The 15239-nt window shown below is 40.5% G+C and overlaps 1 protein-coding gene across 13 annotated transcripts in view; it reads right to left on the reverse strand.

Moving 5' to 3' along the window:
• EEA1 (early endosome antigen 1) overlaps positions 1-15239 on the reverse strand; it is a 345249-nt gene that overhangs the window by 99685 nt on the left and 230325 nt on the right. For 5 of the 13 annotated variants that reach the window (XM_049884045.1, XM_049884044.1, XM_049884046.1 and 2 more), the window contains one exon: positions 13764-13891. The exons of the other annotated variants lie outside the window; for them this stretch is intronic. In XM_049884045.1, coding sequence (XP_049740002.1) covers positions 13764-13870 — 107 coding nt within the window. In that variant the 5' untranslated portion in view covers positions 13871-13891. The remainder of the gene's footprint in view (positions 1-13763; positions 13892-15239) is intronic. 13 annotated transcript variants of the gene reach the window in all.

Raw genomic sequence — 15239 nt, forward strand, 5'->3', positions numbered from 1 at the left:
ATTCTAGAGAATGTTCCATGTGCGCTAGAAAAAAAAGTATACTTTGCAGCAGTTGGGTGGAGAGTTCTATATAAGTCAATGAGGTCAAGTTGGTTGATTGTTGTAATTAGGTCTTCCGTGTCTCTACTGAGCTTCTTACTGGATGTCCTGTCCTTCTCCGAAAGTGGTGTGTTGAAGTCTCCTACTATAATTGTGGAGGTGTCTATCTCACTTTTCAGTTCTGTTAAAATTTGATTTATGTATCTTGCAGCCCTGTCATTGGGTGCATAAATATTTAATATGGTTATATCTTCCTGGTCAATTGTCCCTTTTATCATTATGCAGTGTCCTTCTTTATCCTTTGTGGTGGATTTAATTTTAAAGTCTATTTTGTCAGAAATTAATATTGCTACTCCTCTTCTTTTTTGCTTATTGTTTGCTTGATGTATTTCTTTCCATCCTTTGAGTTTTAGTTTGTTTGTGTCTCTAAGTCTAAGGTGTGTCTCTTGTAGGCAGCATACAGACAGACCGTGATTCTTTATCCAGTCTGAGACTCTCTGTCCCTTTATTGGTGCATTTAGTCCATTTACATTCAGCGTAATTATAGATAAGTAAGTGTTTAGTGTTGTCATTTTCATGCCTTTTTATGTGTGTTGTTGACAATTTCATTCTTCCACTTACTTTTTTGTGCTGAGACGTTTTTCTTTGTAAATTCTTTGTTCCTCATTCTCATAGTATTTGACTTTATGTTTGCTGAGTTGTTTCGTTTTTCTTGGTTTTTATTTTGAGTTATGGAGTTGTTATAACTCTTTGTGGTTACCTTAATATTTACCCCTATTTTTCTAAGTAAAAACCTAACTTGAATTGTCCTATATCGCCTTGTATCCCTCTCCATATGGCAGTTCTATGCCACCTGTATTTAGTCCCTCTTTTTGATTATTGCGATCTTTTACATATTGACTTCAATGATTCCCTGTTTTGAGCTTTTTTTTTTTTTTAAATTAATCTTAATTTGTTTTTGCGATTTCCCTGTTTGAGTTGACATCAGGATGTTCTGTTCTGTGACCTTGTGTTGTGCTGGTATCTGATATTATCGGTTTTCTGACCAATTTCCTTTAGTATTTCTTGTAGCTTTGGTTTGGTTTTTGCAAATTCTCTAAGCTTGTGTTTATCTGTAAATATCCTAATTTCGCCTTCATATTTCAGAGAGAGTTTTGCTGGATATATGATCCTTGGCTGGCAGTTTTTCTCCTTCAGTGCTCTGTATATGTCATCCCATTGCCTTCTTGCCTGCACGGTTTCTGCTGAGTAAAAAAAAAAAAAAAAAAAATAGTCTGAACTTATTGATTCTCCCTTGTAGGAGACCTTTCTTTTATCCCTGGCTGCTTTTAAAATTTTCTCTTTATCTTTGGTTTTGGCAAGTTTGATGACAATATGTCTTGGTGTTTTTCTTTTTGGATGAATCTTAAATGGGGTTCGATGAGCATCTTGGATAGATATCCTTTCATCTTTCCTGATGTCAGGGAAGTTTTCTGTCAGGAGTTCTTCAACTATTCTGTGTTTTCTGTCCTCCCTCCCTGTTCTGGGACTCCAATCACACGCAAGTTATCCTTCTTGTTAGAGTCCCACATGATTCTTAGGGTTTCTTCATTTTTTTTAATTCTTTTATCTGATTTTTTTTTCACCTATGTTGGTGTTAATTCCCTGGTCCTCCAGATTTCCCACTCTGCATTCTAATTGCTCAAGTCTGCTCCTCTGACTTCCTATTGCGTTATCTAATTCTGTAATTTCATTGTTAATCTTTTGGATTTCTGAATGCTGTCTCTCTATGGATTCTTACAACTTATTAATTTTTCCATTATGTTCTTAAATAATCTTTTTGAGGGTTCTTCAACTGTTTTATCAGTGTGCTCCTTGGCTCTTTCTGCAGACTGCCTTATTTCATTTCTGAGGTCATCCCTGATGTCTTGAAGCATTCTGTAAATTAGTTTTTTAAATTCTGTATCTGATAATTCCAGGATTGTATCTTCATTTGGGAAAGATTTTGATTCTTTTGTTTGGGGGGTTGTAGAAGCTGTCATGGTCTGCTTCTTTATGTGGTTTGATATCGACTGCTGTCTCCGAGCCATCACTAAGATATTGTAGTGATTTATTCTGTATTTGCTCACTGAGCCTTATTTTGTTTTGTTGTCTTTCAATATATGTGGATCGGCTACTAGATTGTGCTGTCTTGTTTGTTGTAGCCCTTGACTTACTTATGACCTATTACCAGCTGGTTTGGGCTGTTACCAGATATATATGCCTGAGTCCATTCACTATTCTTGAGTAGAATCTGATTTTGGGTCATTAAGTGTGTGATGCACCCTGTCACCTATCCACCTTGAGAAGCAGTGGTGATAGTTGTGTGCACCAGATTCTAGTAGCAGCTGGGGTTCACACTCCAGGAGGGGCAGGATACTGACAGGCTTCCCCCAAGTGTCAGTGAGGTAGGTGTGTCTCTATTCCTAAAGCACCTTGGTGGGTGGGCTCTGCAGCTGTACCTTAGGCCCCCAATGCAAGTACCTCTACAGATTGGTAGATGTCACTCTCCTTAGACCCCTAAGGCAGGAGCCTAGGTGGTCTGAGGGGAGCTTCAGCCCTCAGTTCCCTGCTGTGGGTCAGTGAGGGCTCTGTTGAATATTCAGAGATATCAGACCTGGGAAACTTGTCTTTCCAATAAATCTGCTAAAAAAAAAAAATGCAGTCAGATCCCTATCAGAAATGCCTTTGCATTGTAATAGCCACCTTGTTCCCTGTAGGGATGAAAGCCAGAGACTGTGGATCACATATGCTTGACTGGAGCTGGTTCTGTGTTTTTAGTCCAATTAAGGAAGGATTTTTGGTCCCTGGGTTTTTTGTGGTTGCTTCTCTCAGACCAGAAGAATGGGTTAGGAAAAGGCAAAAAAAAAAAAAGGAAAAGAAAAACCGCAGAGCAGTTCTCTCTCTGGCTCAGGAAATTCCAATGTTAATGAAGCCGCCTGGGAAGGGGAGGGGAGGGGAGGGTTCAGAAAAACAGGAGAGAGTAGCACCCCGGAATATAGACAAAGTTACTTATCTTGCTTGGGATGACTGTTTTATCTGAGATTCTCGAGGGGCATGTCACCTGTGTGCCCTGACTGGGTAGAGATTGCCCCCAAGGGTTAGGCCCACATCCCATGTTTGCGCTGTCTCAGAAGCCGTGGTCAGTTCCTCCGCTGCCAGTCCAAAGCCCAGCGCCAAGGTTCCCTGGCTGGGACGCTGCACTCCCGGCTCCAAAAACAGTCGCTGCCTCCCAGTGACTTCTCCTCCTGCCAGCCGCGTCGCCGCGCCACCTACGCAGACTGGCTGGGCCCCCCCCCAGGTCAATTCAGGGGGCTGGGGCTGCACCTCGTGTTTGCACTGTCGCAGGATGTGATGCTCAGCTCCGCTGCGCCCAGTCCAAAGCCTGGCACCAAGGTTCCCCACCTGGGACGCTGCACTCCCAGCTCCAAAACCAGTCGCTGCCTCCCGGGGACTCCTCCCGCCAGCCGCATCGCTGTGCCGCCCTCGCTGACTGGCTGGGCCCCCTCCCGAGGTCAGTTCAGGGGGGTAGGGCTGTGCCCCGTGTTTGCGCCGTCACAGGATGCTGTGCTCAGCTCCCCTGCGTCCAATCCAAAGCCCGGCACCAAGGTTACCTGACTGGGACGCTGGCTACAGGCTCCGAAAACAGTCGCTGCTTCCCCGTAGTTGTTCGTTCTTGGTCTCTGTCACTCAGGTCAACTCTTTAAATCTGTGTTTGTTGGTCAGGGTTCATAGATTATCATGTATGTGATCGATTCACTTGTTTTTCCGAGTCTTTGTTGCAAGAGGGATCCGAGGTGGCGTCTACCTAGTCAGCCATCTTGGACCCTTCTTCTCACATCTTTGCTTTTTAACACTTTAAAGAGGTCCTTTACAGCAGATTTTCCCAGTGCAATGCGTCTTTTGATTTCTTGACTGCTGCTTCCACGGCTGTTGATTGTGGATCCAAGTAAAATGAAATCCTTGACAATGTCAATCTTTTCTCCATTTTTCATGATGTTGCTTATTGGTCCAGTTGTGAGGATTTCTTTTTCTTTATGTTGAGGTGTAATCCATGCTGAAGGCTGTGTGGTCTTTGATCTTCATCACTAAGTGCTTCAAGTTCTCTTCATTTTCAGCAAGCAAGGTTGTGTCATCTGCATAACACAGGTTGTTAATGAGTCTTCCTCCAATCCTAATGCCTTGTTCTTCTTCATATAGTCCAATTTCTCAGATTACTTGCTCAGCATAAGGCTGACTAGGTATGGTGAAAGGATATAACCCTGACGCACACCTTTCCTGACTTGAAACCATGCAATATCCCCTTGTTCTGTCTGAACGACTGTCTCCTGATCTATGTACACATTCCTCGTGAGCACAATTAAGTGTTCTGGAATTGCCATTCTTCACCATGTTATACATTTATACACGGTGACATATACATTAAACTCTTAGAAAGCTCACTGAATTGTTTGCAAATGGAAAAACATTTTCTCATGTAAATGATATAATTGACTGTCATGTGCCTTAGCCAGAAGCAAAATGTCTCTCCATTACCTTATCAACAATAAGGATCAATGGCTTCCTATTCCAGTTAGCGTAAAATCTAAACTCATTAAACAAGGCGTATAAAGTCCACACAATCTAGCTCTTGCCTATTTCTTCCTTATCACTATCTCCATTATTCACTTAGCGGTAGCAACACTGGCTTCTCTTGGTTCTTTGAATCTGACATGCTCTTTCTTTCTGAGAACCTTCTTATATTCTGTTCCCCTCAACAAGAACTGAACTGTCAGTATATCAAAGAAAGGCGAGCCGAAGACCATTCTAGGCCCTGATGCAGGAGAGAGAGATTCCATGAGACAGTACATTTGGGATTACTATTCCCAAGTTACTATTCCCAAAAGAGATACATCTTCCCCTGTTGGGTTATATATACAAAAAAAAAAAAAAAAAAACTCTCCTTGTTTCATGCCACTACCAGTAACTGGCATGGTAGATGACAGAACTGGAACTGGAACAGAAACAGGAATTGATTAAAAATCCTCAAATAAACTGACTTTAATCTAAAGGGAATAGGAAAACAGTCTAAATTCTAATGATAGGGAAGGCCAAGTTCACTACAGAACAACTATATCCACAAAGTAAAAGAAAACAGGACAGACTGGAGGGAAAACTATACTATAGGATGTGGCAGGGATGGTGAATAAAGGCACAGAGTCACCTTCATCTGTGAAATAGGATCAACAGCAGAAAAGGAAGGTAACTGCCAACATAGAAAAATGTAGGTGGTGGGGCCAAGAAGGTAGAGCAGTCAGATGCTTCCAGTGATACCTCTTACAACAAAGACCCAGAAAAACAACTATACATGTGGCAAGCTACAAGCCCTGACATCGAAGGTAAAGCTAAAAAACAGACTGAGTGGCAGGGGCAGTGTGATGGTTCAGAAGCAGAGAGGAGTTGCTGGACCTGATTCAGTGGTAACCCTCAGGCACAAATGCCTGGAGCTACCGCAGCAGGGCTGACAGTAGCATTCTGAATGCGGTTTTCTCAGGGGAGACAGGGAGCTGAACAGCCTACTCACACGTCCAGAACCAGAGAAGGATGGTGCTCTTGGCAAAAGCTAAGCACCCGTGTTTATTTTATCATGTCCCCAGCCCCCAACCCAGCTTCAGCGGCTGCTGATTTCCCTAGGCCTCAGATAGATCCTGCTGCGCGCCCTGAGCCATTCTCCTGGTCTTGAAGAAAGAATAAATTAACAATTTGGGGAAATGATAATCTGCCAGCTCCACTAAGCTGGGGACCTCAAGACAGAAGCAGCTCCTGTCCAGGCACAAATGGTCCACAGATTTTGAATACCTTTCCCCCCTGCATGGACCTGTGTAGGCCCATTTCAGGAGAATAGGTCCTTGTTGGCAGACTGCAACTGTTTCATCTGTGCAGTGGAGAGATGGGTTTTTGATGTTTGACACTGTTTTGCCTATTAAACAGGGTTCTCACCTATCCACATCAGGGGCCTAAGGGCTGGTGGCTCCACCCACGTCACCGAGCCACCTGTGACAGGGTCCAAGGATAAGTGGTACCTCCCAGTCCTTACAACCAAAAGCATTGGATGCCCACAGTCCGGCTGCAGAACCCATCCACCGGTGCACTCTAGGAAGCATGGACACACTTTCAAGAACATAATGAAAAATTTAATAAGCTTCAAGAATCCATAGAGAGACAGCAATCAGAAACTCAGAAGATTAACAATTACAGAATTAGACAACTTAATAGAAAGTCAGAGGAGAATTGAGGAAATGGAAAGCAAAATTAGTGAGATTGAAGATAAAACACATGGCAACAACATATTCAAAGAAAAATCAGATAAAAGAATTTTTAAGAATCATGTGGGACTCTATCAAGAGAAATTAGCTACGAGTGATTGCAGTACCTGAACAAGGAGGGAGAACAGAAAATACAGAGAGAATTGCTGAAGATTTGTTGGCAGAAAACTTCCCTGATACCGAGAAAGATGAGAAGATACCTATCCAAGATGCTCATCGAACTCCACGTAAGGTACATCTCAACAGAAAGTCACCAAGACATATTATAATCAAACTTGCCAAAATCAAAGATAAAAAGAGAATTTTTAAGAGTGGCTAGGGCTAAATGAAAAGTCACCTACAAAGGAGAGTCAATAAGAATAAGCTTGGACTACTCAGCAGAAACCATGCAGGCAAGAAGGCAATGGGATGACTTATATAAAGCATTGAAGAAAAAAATTGCCAGCCAAGAATCATATATCCAGCAAAAACTGCCTCTCTAATATGAAGGTGAAATTAGGACATTTCCAGATAAACAGAAGCTTAAGGAGTTTGTAAAAACCAAACCAAAATTACATGAAATACTAAAACGAGTTCACTGGTTAGAAAATCAGTAATATCAGATATCAGCAAAGAGTAGAACACAGGACAGGGTAACCACATATCAACCCAGATAGGGAAATCACAAAAATAAATCAAGATAAAAAAACATTCAGAACAGGGAAACAGCGGTGTCACTATGTAAAAGAAGACAACATTAAAACAATGAAGAGGGACTAAAAAATGTAGTCATAGATCTTTCATATGGAGAGGATGCCAAGGCGATATAAAGAAATAAAAGCTAGGTTTAAACTTATAAAAATAGGGGTAAATACTAAGGTAACCATAAAGTAAACTAACAATCCTACTCTTCAAAATAAAATACAAGAAAAAAATAAAGACTCAGCAAAAACAAAATCAACAACAACGAATAAGATGAAAAGGCAATATATAAAGCTAAACTACTCAGCACAAAAAATTAAGTGGGAAAAAGAAACTGTCAACAACACATTTTAAAAAGAGAGATCAAAATGACAGCACTAAACTCATACCTAACCATAATTACACTAAATGTAAATGGACTAAATGCACCTATAAAGAGACAGAGAGTGGCAGAATGGATTAAAAAAGTCAATCCGTCTATATGCTGCCTACAAGAGACACACCTTAAAGACACAAACAAACTAAAACTCAAAGGTTGGAAAAAAATACATCAAGCAAGCAACAATCAAAAAAGAGCAGGAGTGACAATATTAATTTCTGAAAAAATAGACTTGAAAATTAAATCTACCACAAAGGATAAGGAAGGACACTAGATAATGATTAAAGGGACAATATACCAATACGATATAACCATATTAAATATTTATACACCCAATGACAGGGCTTCAAGATGCACAAAACAAACTCTAACAGCAGTGAAAACTGAGACAGACAGCTCCACAATTATAGTAGCAGACTTCAACACACCACCTTTGGTGAAGGACAGAACATCCAGAAAGAAGCTCTACGAAGACACAGAAGATCTAAATGCCGCAATCAACCAACTTGACCTCATAGACATACACAGAACACTCTATCCAACAGCAGTCAGGTATACTTTCTTTTCTAGTGCACATGGAACATTCTCTAGAATAGACCACACATTAGGTCATAAAGCAAGCCTTAACAGAATCCAAAACACTGAAATATTACAAAGCATCTTCTCTGACCATAAGGCCATCAAAGTAGAAACCAATAACAGAAAGAGCTGGGAAAACAAATCAAACACATGGAAACTGAACAATACCCTGCTCAAAAACAACTGGGTTATAGAATACATTAAGGATGGAATAAAGAAATTCATAGAATCCAATGAGAATGAAAACACTTCCTATCAGAACCTTTGGAACACAGCGAAAGCAGTCCTCAGAGGTCAATGTATAGCAATAAATCCACATATACAAAAAGAAGGGCCAAAATCAAAAAATTATCGCTACACCTTGAACAATTAGAAAGAGAACAACAAAAGAAACCCTCAAGCGCAAAATGAAAGCAAATAATAAAAATTAGAGCAGAATTAAATGAAATAGAGAACAGAAAAACAGTGGAGTTAATAAGACCAAAAGACGGTTCTTTGAAACAATTAACAAAATTGATAAACCACTGGCCAAACTGACAAAAGAAAAACAGGAGAGGAAAAGCAAATAAGCAGAATAAGAAATGAGATGGGCGCTATCACAAGAGACCGCAGTTTGCTCTCAGGTAGGTAGGATCTCAACTTACTTTCACTATATTGCCACAGGGTTACCTGAATTCGACACCTTGCAGTCATAATTTGGTTAGAGGAGTCTTGGACTTGGTGCAGATCTTAAGTACAATGATACATTACATTGATGATATTATGTGACTATCAAGCACCAAAGAACAGGGTAGGGCTGATTTGAATACAGTGGTGGTCCATATGACCAGCGTAGGCTGGTTAATATATCCAGAAAAAATCTAGGGCCCTGCTCAAATGGTGAAATTCTTGGGATTAACTTGGGTGGGAGGCACCCATGACATTCTGTGGGTAACTACGAATCAGTTGTTGTTGGTACCTACCCCCAAGACTAAGCAGAGGGGCCCAACATTTGGTTGGTTTATTTGGATTTTGGAGAACACATATTCCACATTTGGGAATACTGCCACCCTCCATCTATAAAACCACTCGGAAAAAAACTTCATTTGAATGAGGGCCAGAGCAACAGCAGGCTATGTCTGAATGACAAAAAATAGTTTCACTTTCCCTGCCTTTAAGCCCTTATGATCCACATTCAGATATGATTTTGGAGGTGTCTGCCACATGTGCTTATGTGGACTGGAGCTTATGGCAAAAACCTGAGAATGGTGCCCTACAGTGACCACTGAGATTCTGGACTAGAAAGTTTCCAGATGCTTTAGCATGATACATGCCATTTGAAATGTAATTACTCACTTGCTACTGGGCATTAATTGAGATTGCCTCAATGTCAGAAGGATATAAAATCATCATGAGACCGGAAATACCTGTAATGTCTTGGGTGATGTCAGGGAAACACTCTAATAAGAAAGGTGGTGCCCAAAATTGTTCCATAATAAAAAGGAAATGGCTCATACAAGAATAAGCTAATGGAGGAATGTACTGTAGCCATGAGCAGGTAGCCTTTTTCCCACAGGTCCTACCCTACAGCCATGTGAGAAGCAACTTGAGCCCACTGCTACATGGACAGTGCCCTATAAACAACTTTCTACTGACGAGCATAAGGCTGCTTGGTTTACAGGTGGCAGTTTCAGGATACACGGACAACAGTGATGTGGAAAGCTGCTACATTAAGACCAGCAGATGGAAACACTCTGACTGGAGTAGGTAAGAACAGGTCAGCTCAATGGGCTGAACTGAGTGCTGTCTTCCTAGCTGTGATGGAAGAACTGCATAATGGTGAGTTCCCCTAAGTTTGGATTTTTACCTATTCGTGGGCAGTGGCCAGCGGCCTGGCTATATAGTCAGGCAAATGGGTGATTGAAATTGGACTATTAAGGGGACACCCGTGTGGGGCATGAACCTACAGAAAACACTCTGGGAACTTAGAGGGCACATCAGAGTAGGATGTGTCAATGCCCATCAGAAAACCCCCTTCCTGGACTGGAAGGCGACTGGAATTAGAAAGTGAACTTGTTGATACACTCACTTCAGGTGACCAATTGAGTCCATGAAAGGAGCAGACATGGGGTGCTGCAGCAATGCAGAGATGAGCTGAATCTAGACACATTCCCATTGTACTCTCTGAGCACAAAATGCCAATACGGACTGCTCTGACTGCCAGCAAGAAAGACAGAGGTTGCAGATGTCTATGGGGTAGATTACCCAGGGGGGAAGGCCTGCACATAGCTGGCAAGTTGATTATATCACACCAATGATTTAGGCACCAGGTAGCTATAAATGGGTCCTCACAGAAATAGATACCTACTCTGAACTGGGCTTTGCATGTCCTGTGACAGATGCAAATGCCAAAAATATCATTAAGGGATTGGAACAAAAGATACTGTACCTATTTGACCACTGAGTTATATTTCATCAGACCAAGGAACACACTTCACAGCCCACAGGGAGCAGCAATGGGTCAAGAAACATCATATTAAATGGACGTACCATGTTGAATACCACCCTCAGAGTAACGGTTTGATAGAGAATTGGAATGGGCAATTCGAACAGTTGTTACCAAAACAGGGGGACATAAAGGCATGAAGGGCTGGCTCACATACCTTCATGAGTATATGTGCTCACCCTCAGCATGAGGGAAACAAAGGGAGGATCACCACTGGACAGATGCCTACACTTCTCTGGGGGATCTGGGAAAGAGGATGTGGGGGAGGATGCTGATGCCATGTACAGTTCTTTCCCACATCACCTAAAATTGCTCTTTTCCTGCAGGATGCTGCAGTTCCAGGAGCAGGATGCTGCAGTTCCAGGAGCAGGGATGCAGCTGTGGGTGCCAGAAGCAAAGGTATTGCTTAAGCAAGAGACTGTACCTATATCCCTAAACATGTATGCTGAAATTCCCAAGGACCTGATGTGATGGATTGTACCTTCCCCCCATCTAGTAAAATTGGGGTTGACAGTGAATACTGCCACATTGCCTAGTGGGTGAGATAGCCTACTAGTGCTGTACCTATGTAACCCTACCCAGTATGAATTGCAGTGAACTGAGGGGGAGGCGCTTGCTTAAATGGTCTTGCTACCAGCACTCTGGACTAATGTAACAGCTGAACCTGATGTTCCTTCCCAGGTTTAAAAGTTTGGGTAAAAATAAATGACAAATGGAAGGAAGGAGAAATAATAGCTGAAGGTAAAGGAATGAATAAATGGTTAAGCAGCAGGGGAAATCTAACATTATACTGATAACTTGAGAGAGACTCAAAGCAAGGGAATAACCTTCTCTCAGCTGAATTTTGTCAGAGGCCAGAAAGGGGGAAGATAAGATGACTTTTGGAGAACCTGAGCAAATTAGATGGAAATCCAAAGCAAACCTGAATGGCTACTGCCTGAGTAAACTCACCCTTTGGACTCTTTGCTTTATTGAACGACTAACTGTGAATGACTGTTTTGGAACTGGTGACATGATTGGGAGGGGGAAGTTATCCTGCAAATATGAAAGAACCATGGCTAGAAAAGCCAGGGGGGTTCCTGCAGTGTGATAAATTACTTAGTATGGACTTTCTCACCATGGTCTTGTAACTCTCACCCAGGTGACTGGGCCCACCAACCATCCAGCAAGGCTGTGCAAATAAGGTAACAGTAGCCCGCCAAGGTCAGTTTTGCCTTAAAAGAGAGCCAATTCCAGAGCAGAAGGAACAGCCCACCACCACCAAGGAGAGACCCACAGGAGACGGTGGAGTGGGCTTCCAGCCCACAGAGCAAGAAAGCTAAGTGTCTCTGGGCAGAGACTGAGGGTCAAGAAGACTACGCCTGACACACAAATGTGGTACCTGCCAGCCTCCACAACCACATGAGCCATTTCCTTTATACAGTTTGTTGAGTTCTGTGAGATGCTGCAGTGAATTAGGGAACCCAAAGACAAGCAAGAGAGTACTGAGGGTAGAGGGAGTAGTTGATATTAGAAATGATGGAGTAATACAGCAGCTTGGAAAATTTGACATTTGGGACATCTTTAACCTTTGCCTCATAGGAATCAGATTTGTGCTGATCCTTATAAAAGAAGTCATTCGTTTACTGAGGAAGAAGTTGTTCTGCCTCAAGGCTGAAGCATAAAATCCTGCCTGAATTTCCAGCCTGCTGGCCTGATCTATAAATTTTAGACTTGCCAGATCCTAATTCCTTAAAATAAATTAAAAAAATATATATATAGACTCTGAGGGACAAAATTGTTGGGCTGAAGGCTATGGGGAGCATGGTCTCAGGGAACATCTAGCTCAATTGGCGTAACATAGTTTATGAAGAAAATATTCTACATTGCACCACGCTGAGTAGCATCTGGGATCTTAAAAGCCTATGAGTGGCCATCTAGGATACTCCACTGGTCTCACTCCTTTGAGAGCAAGGAAGAATGAAGAAAACTAAACATACAAGGGAAAGATTAGTCCAAAGGACTAATGGACCACATCTACCACGGCCTCCATCAGAATGAGTCCAGTACAACTAGATGGTGGCTACCACCACTGACTGCTATGACAGGGATCAAAATAGAGGGTCTAGGACAGAGCTGGAGAAAAATGTAAAACAAAATTTCAACTCAAAAAGAAAGACCAGACTTGCTGCCCTGACAGAGACTGAAGAAATCCTGAGAGTATGGCCCCTGGACACCATTTCAGCTCAGCAATGAAGTCACTCCTGAGGTTCACCCTTCAGCCAAAGATTGGACAGGCTCATAAAACAAAATGAGACTAAAGGGGCACACCAGCCCAGGGGCAAAGACTAGAAGGCACGAGGGAACAGGCAAGTTGGTAATATGGAACCCAAGGCTGAAAAGGGAGAGTGCTGACATGTCATGGGGTTGTTAACCAATGTCATAAAACAATATGTGTACTGTTTAATGAGAAACTAGTATGTTCTGTAAACCTTCATCTAAAGCACAATTTTAAAAAATATACATATATACATATATAGAGAGAGAGAGAGAGATAGGTTGTTTCTCTGATGAACCCTGATATATCTATCAACCACGAATCATCCAACCACAGTACTTTTCCTTCATTTGCTGTTCTTTGTTTATAGATTAATAAACCTATATTTTAAGAAAAATATTAAAAAATATTTTTTTACAAGCAGAATGAAACCAAGCTTTATTCCTTAGTGAAAGATTTAAAAAAAAAAAAAAAGAGTTCTCACAAATAGCAAAAGAAAAGCAGAGTTATTGAACGCTGTTATAGGTAATTATATTTCAGTTTTAATTCTCAAAACAGTCAGGCAAAATAAGCAAGAAGCAAAATGTGTACACACTTACTCTACTGGTGGTTACAAATGAAAGATTTTAAATTAACTATTAAATTTTAATTACTAATTAAATGCATTATTCTAGCAATTTATTATAAAATCTTCTAAACAAAGCATATCATTGTCTATGAATCAGAATTATAATACAGAATAAGCTAAATATAACTTAACCTTCCTTTGAGTGATAACTCACAACCTTCATTAAAAAAATATCCACTTTACCATGTCATAGATACTGGTATAGATAATTCATGATCAAGGACTTAACAGGATATAATGATAACGGAGAAAGGCCATGCCAAATGAAGACTATTTTAAATTAAATGATACAAAACAGTGTTATTTTGACAAACTAATCATTCATGGCTAAACAATGATATCACATACACAATTCCATGACAACTTTATACTTCAAAACCATTATACTGTACCGCTTCAGAGCAAGATTAGCCTCTCCTCCATGACTTGAATCATTACCAGCATCATGAACTGCTTCATAGTGTTTGCAAAGTTCATCAGGAGATCCAAGAGATTTCATACACTGGGGACATATGAAGCCCTATAGAAAGAAGTGGAAGAAGGTTTCATAATGGTATTTAATACTGTAAATAACAATTTACATATTATGAAATAAAGTCAAATGTCTAGTCACATAACAGTGCCATTAAGTAAATTATAATTATAGTGTTAACTCCAAATTCTGATATTGTGCAGAGGTATTTCACTATCTACTCTGGTTGCAGTCTACAAAACATAAAGAAAACCCTTACAGCCATTTTTCAGACTGGATAAATTAGTGGCTAGAGTACAGAATTTTAATCTGAGAATTCAGACAAGTTGAAAAGTTTTGCATCATATCCTCCCTCTTTCTAGATACTCCCATTAGTAAAGCAGTATCTTCTCCAATCTGCTAGCAAGAAAAATTAAGAAGATGAAGCATTCTGATCACAGGGGGAAAAAGTAATATAGTAAGTAGTAACTATCAAAAGAGATCAGATATCTACAATGGTTGAGAAGCACTCTAGTCAGTAAACATTCTTACTAACATAAGATTAACGCTGTAAAAGTCTAAAATTAACATATAGTTCCATAAAATAGAGAAAACATAATTTTCCCAGAATTTTCATTTTGCTAAAAAAAAAAAATACCAACTAGAATACTATTTTAAAGATACTGGTATAGAGCAATGTTTTAGAAATTTCAGGTTGCAAATCATTTATAAAATCACTTCTTAGGTTGTAACCTTTTTTTTTTTGTAAAGAAATACCCTATAATAACCAAACCCATTGCCGTGGAGTCAATTCCAACTCATAGCAACCCTATCGGGAAAAGGAGAACTGCCCCATACAGTTTCCAAGGAGCAGCTGGTGGATCTGAACTGCCGACCCTTTGGTCAGCACCTGAGCTCTCAACCAGGGCTCCACAACTAATATATTAGAGTTCATCACATCTAATAAGATAAATGTTTCATAAGCTTTTGTTTTGGTTCATGACAACAAATGTATGTCATACTGTGATTGCCATCAAAAATATCTGAGTTACACTGGTATAAAAAATAAATAAATAAAACCAAAAACCAAACCCATTGCCATTGACTCAATTACAACTCATGCAATCCCACGTGTTGCTAAATAATGAAATCAGTACTAATAACAGCTACCATTTATTGAGTCCATACTATGTGCCAGGTAGCTTCTCTACATAATCCCATTTAAACCTCGCAATTCTTTTTCAGGTATTATTATCTCCATCTTATCAAAGACTGAACCTCAGAACACTTAAAAATGACTTTCCCAAAGTCACAAAACTAAGCTGAGTGAGGATATCCAAAGGTCTGCTGGACAATTCTCACATTCTTTCCAGTGTGCTACACCATTTCTCAGATTAAATGGCATACCCTTGAAAAT

The sequence above is a fragment of the Elephas maximus genome, chromosome 4 (assembly GCF_024166365.1).
Source record: "Elephas maximus indicus isolate mEleMax1 chromosome 4, mEleMax1 primary haplotype, whole genome shotgun sequence".
In the NCBI taxonomy this organism is placed as follows: domain Eukaryota; kingdom Metazoa; phylum Chordata; class Mammalia; order Proboscidea; family Elephantidae; genus Elephas; species Elephas maximus.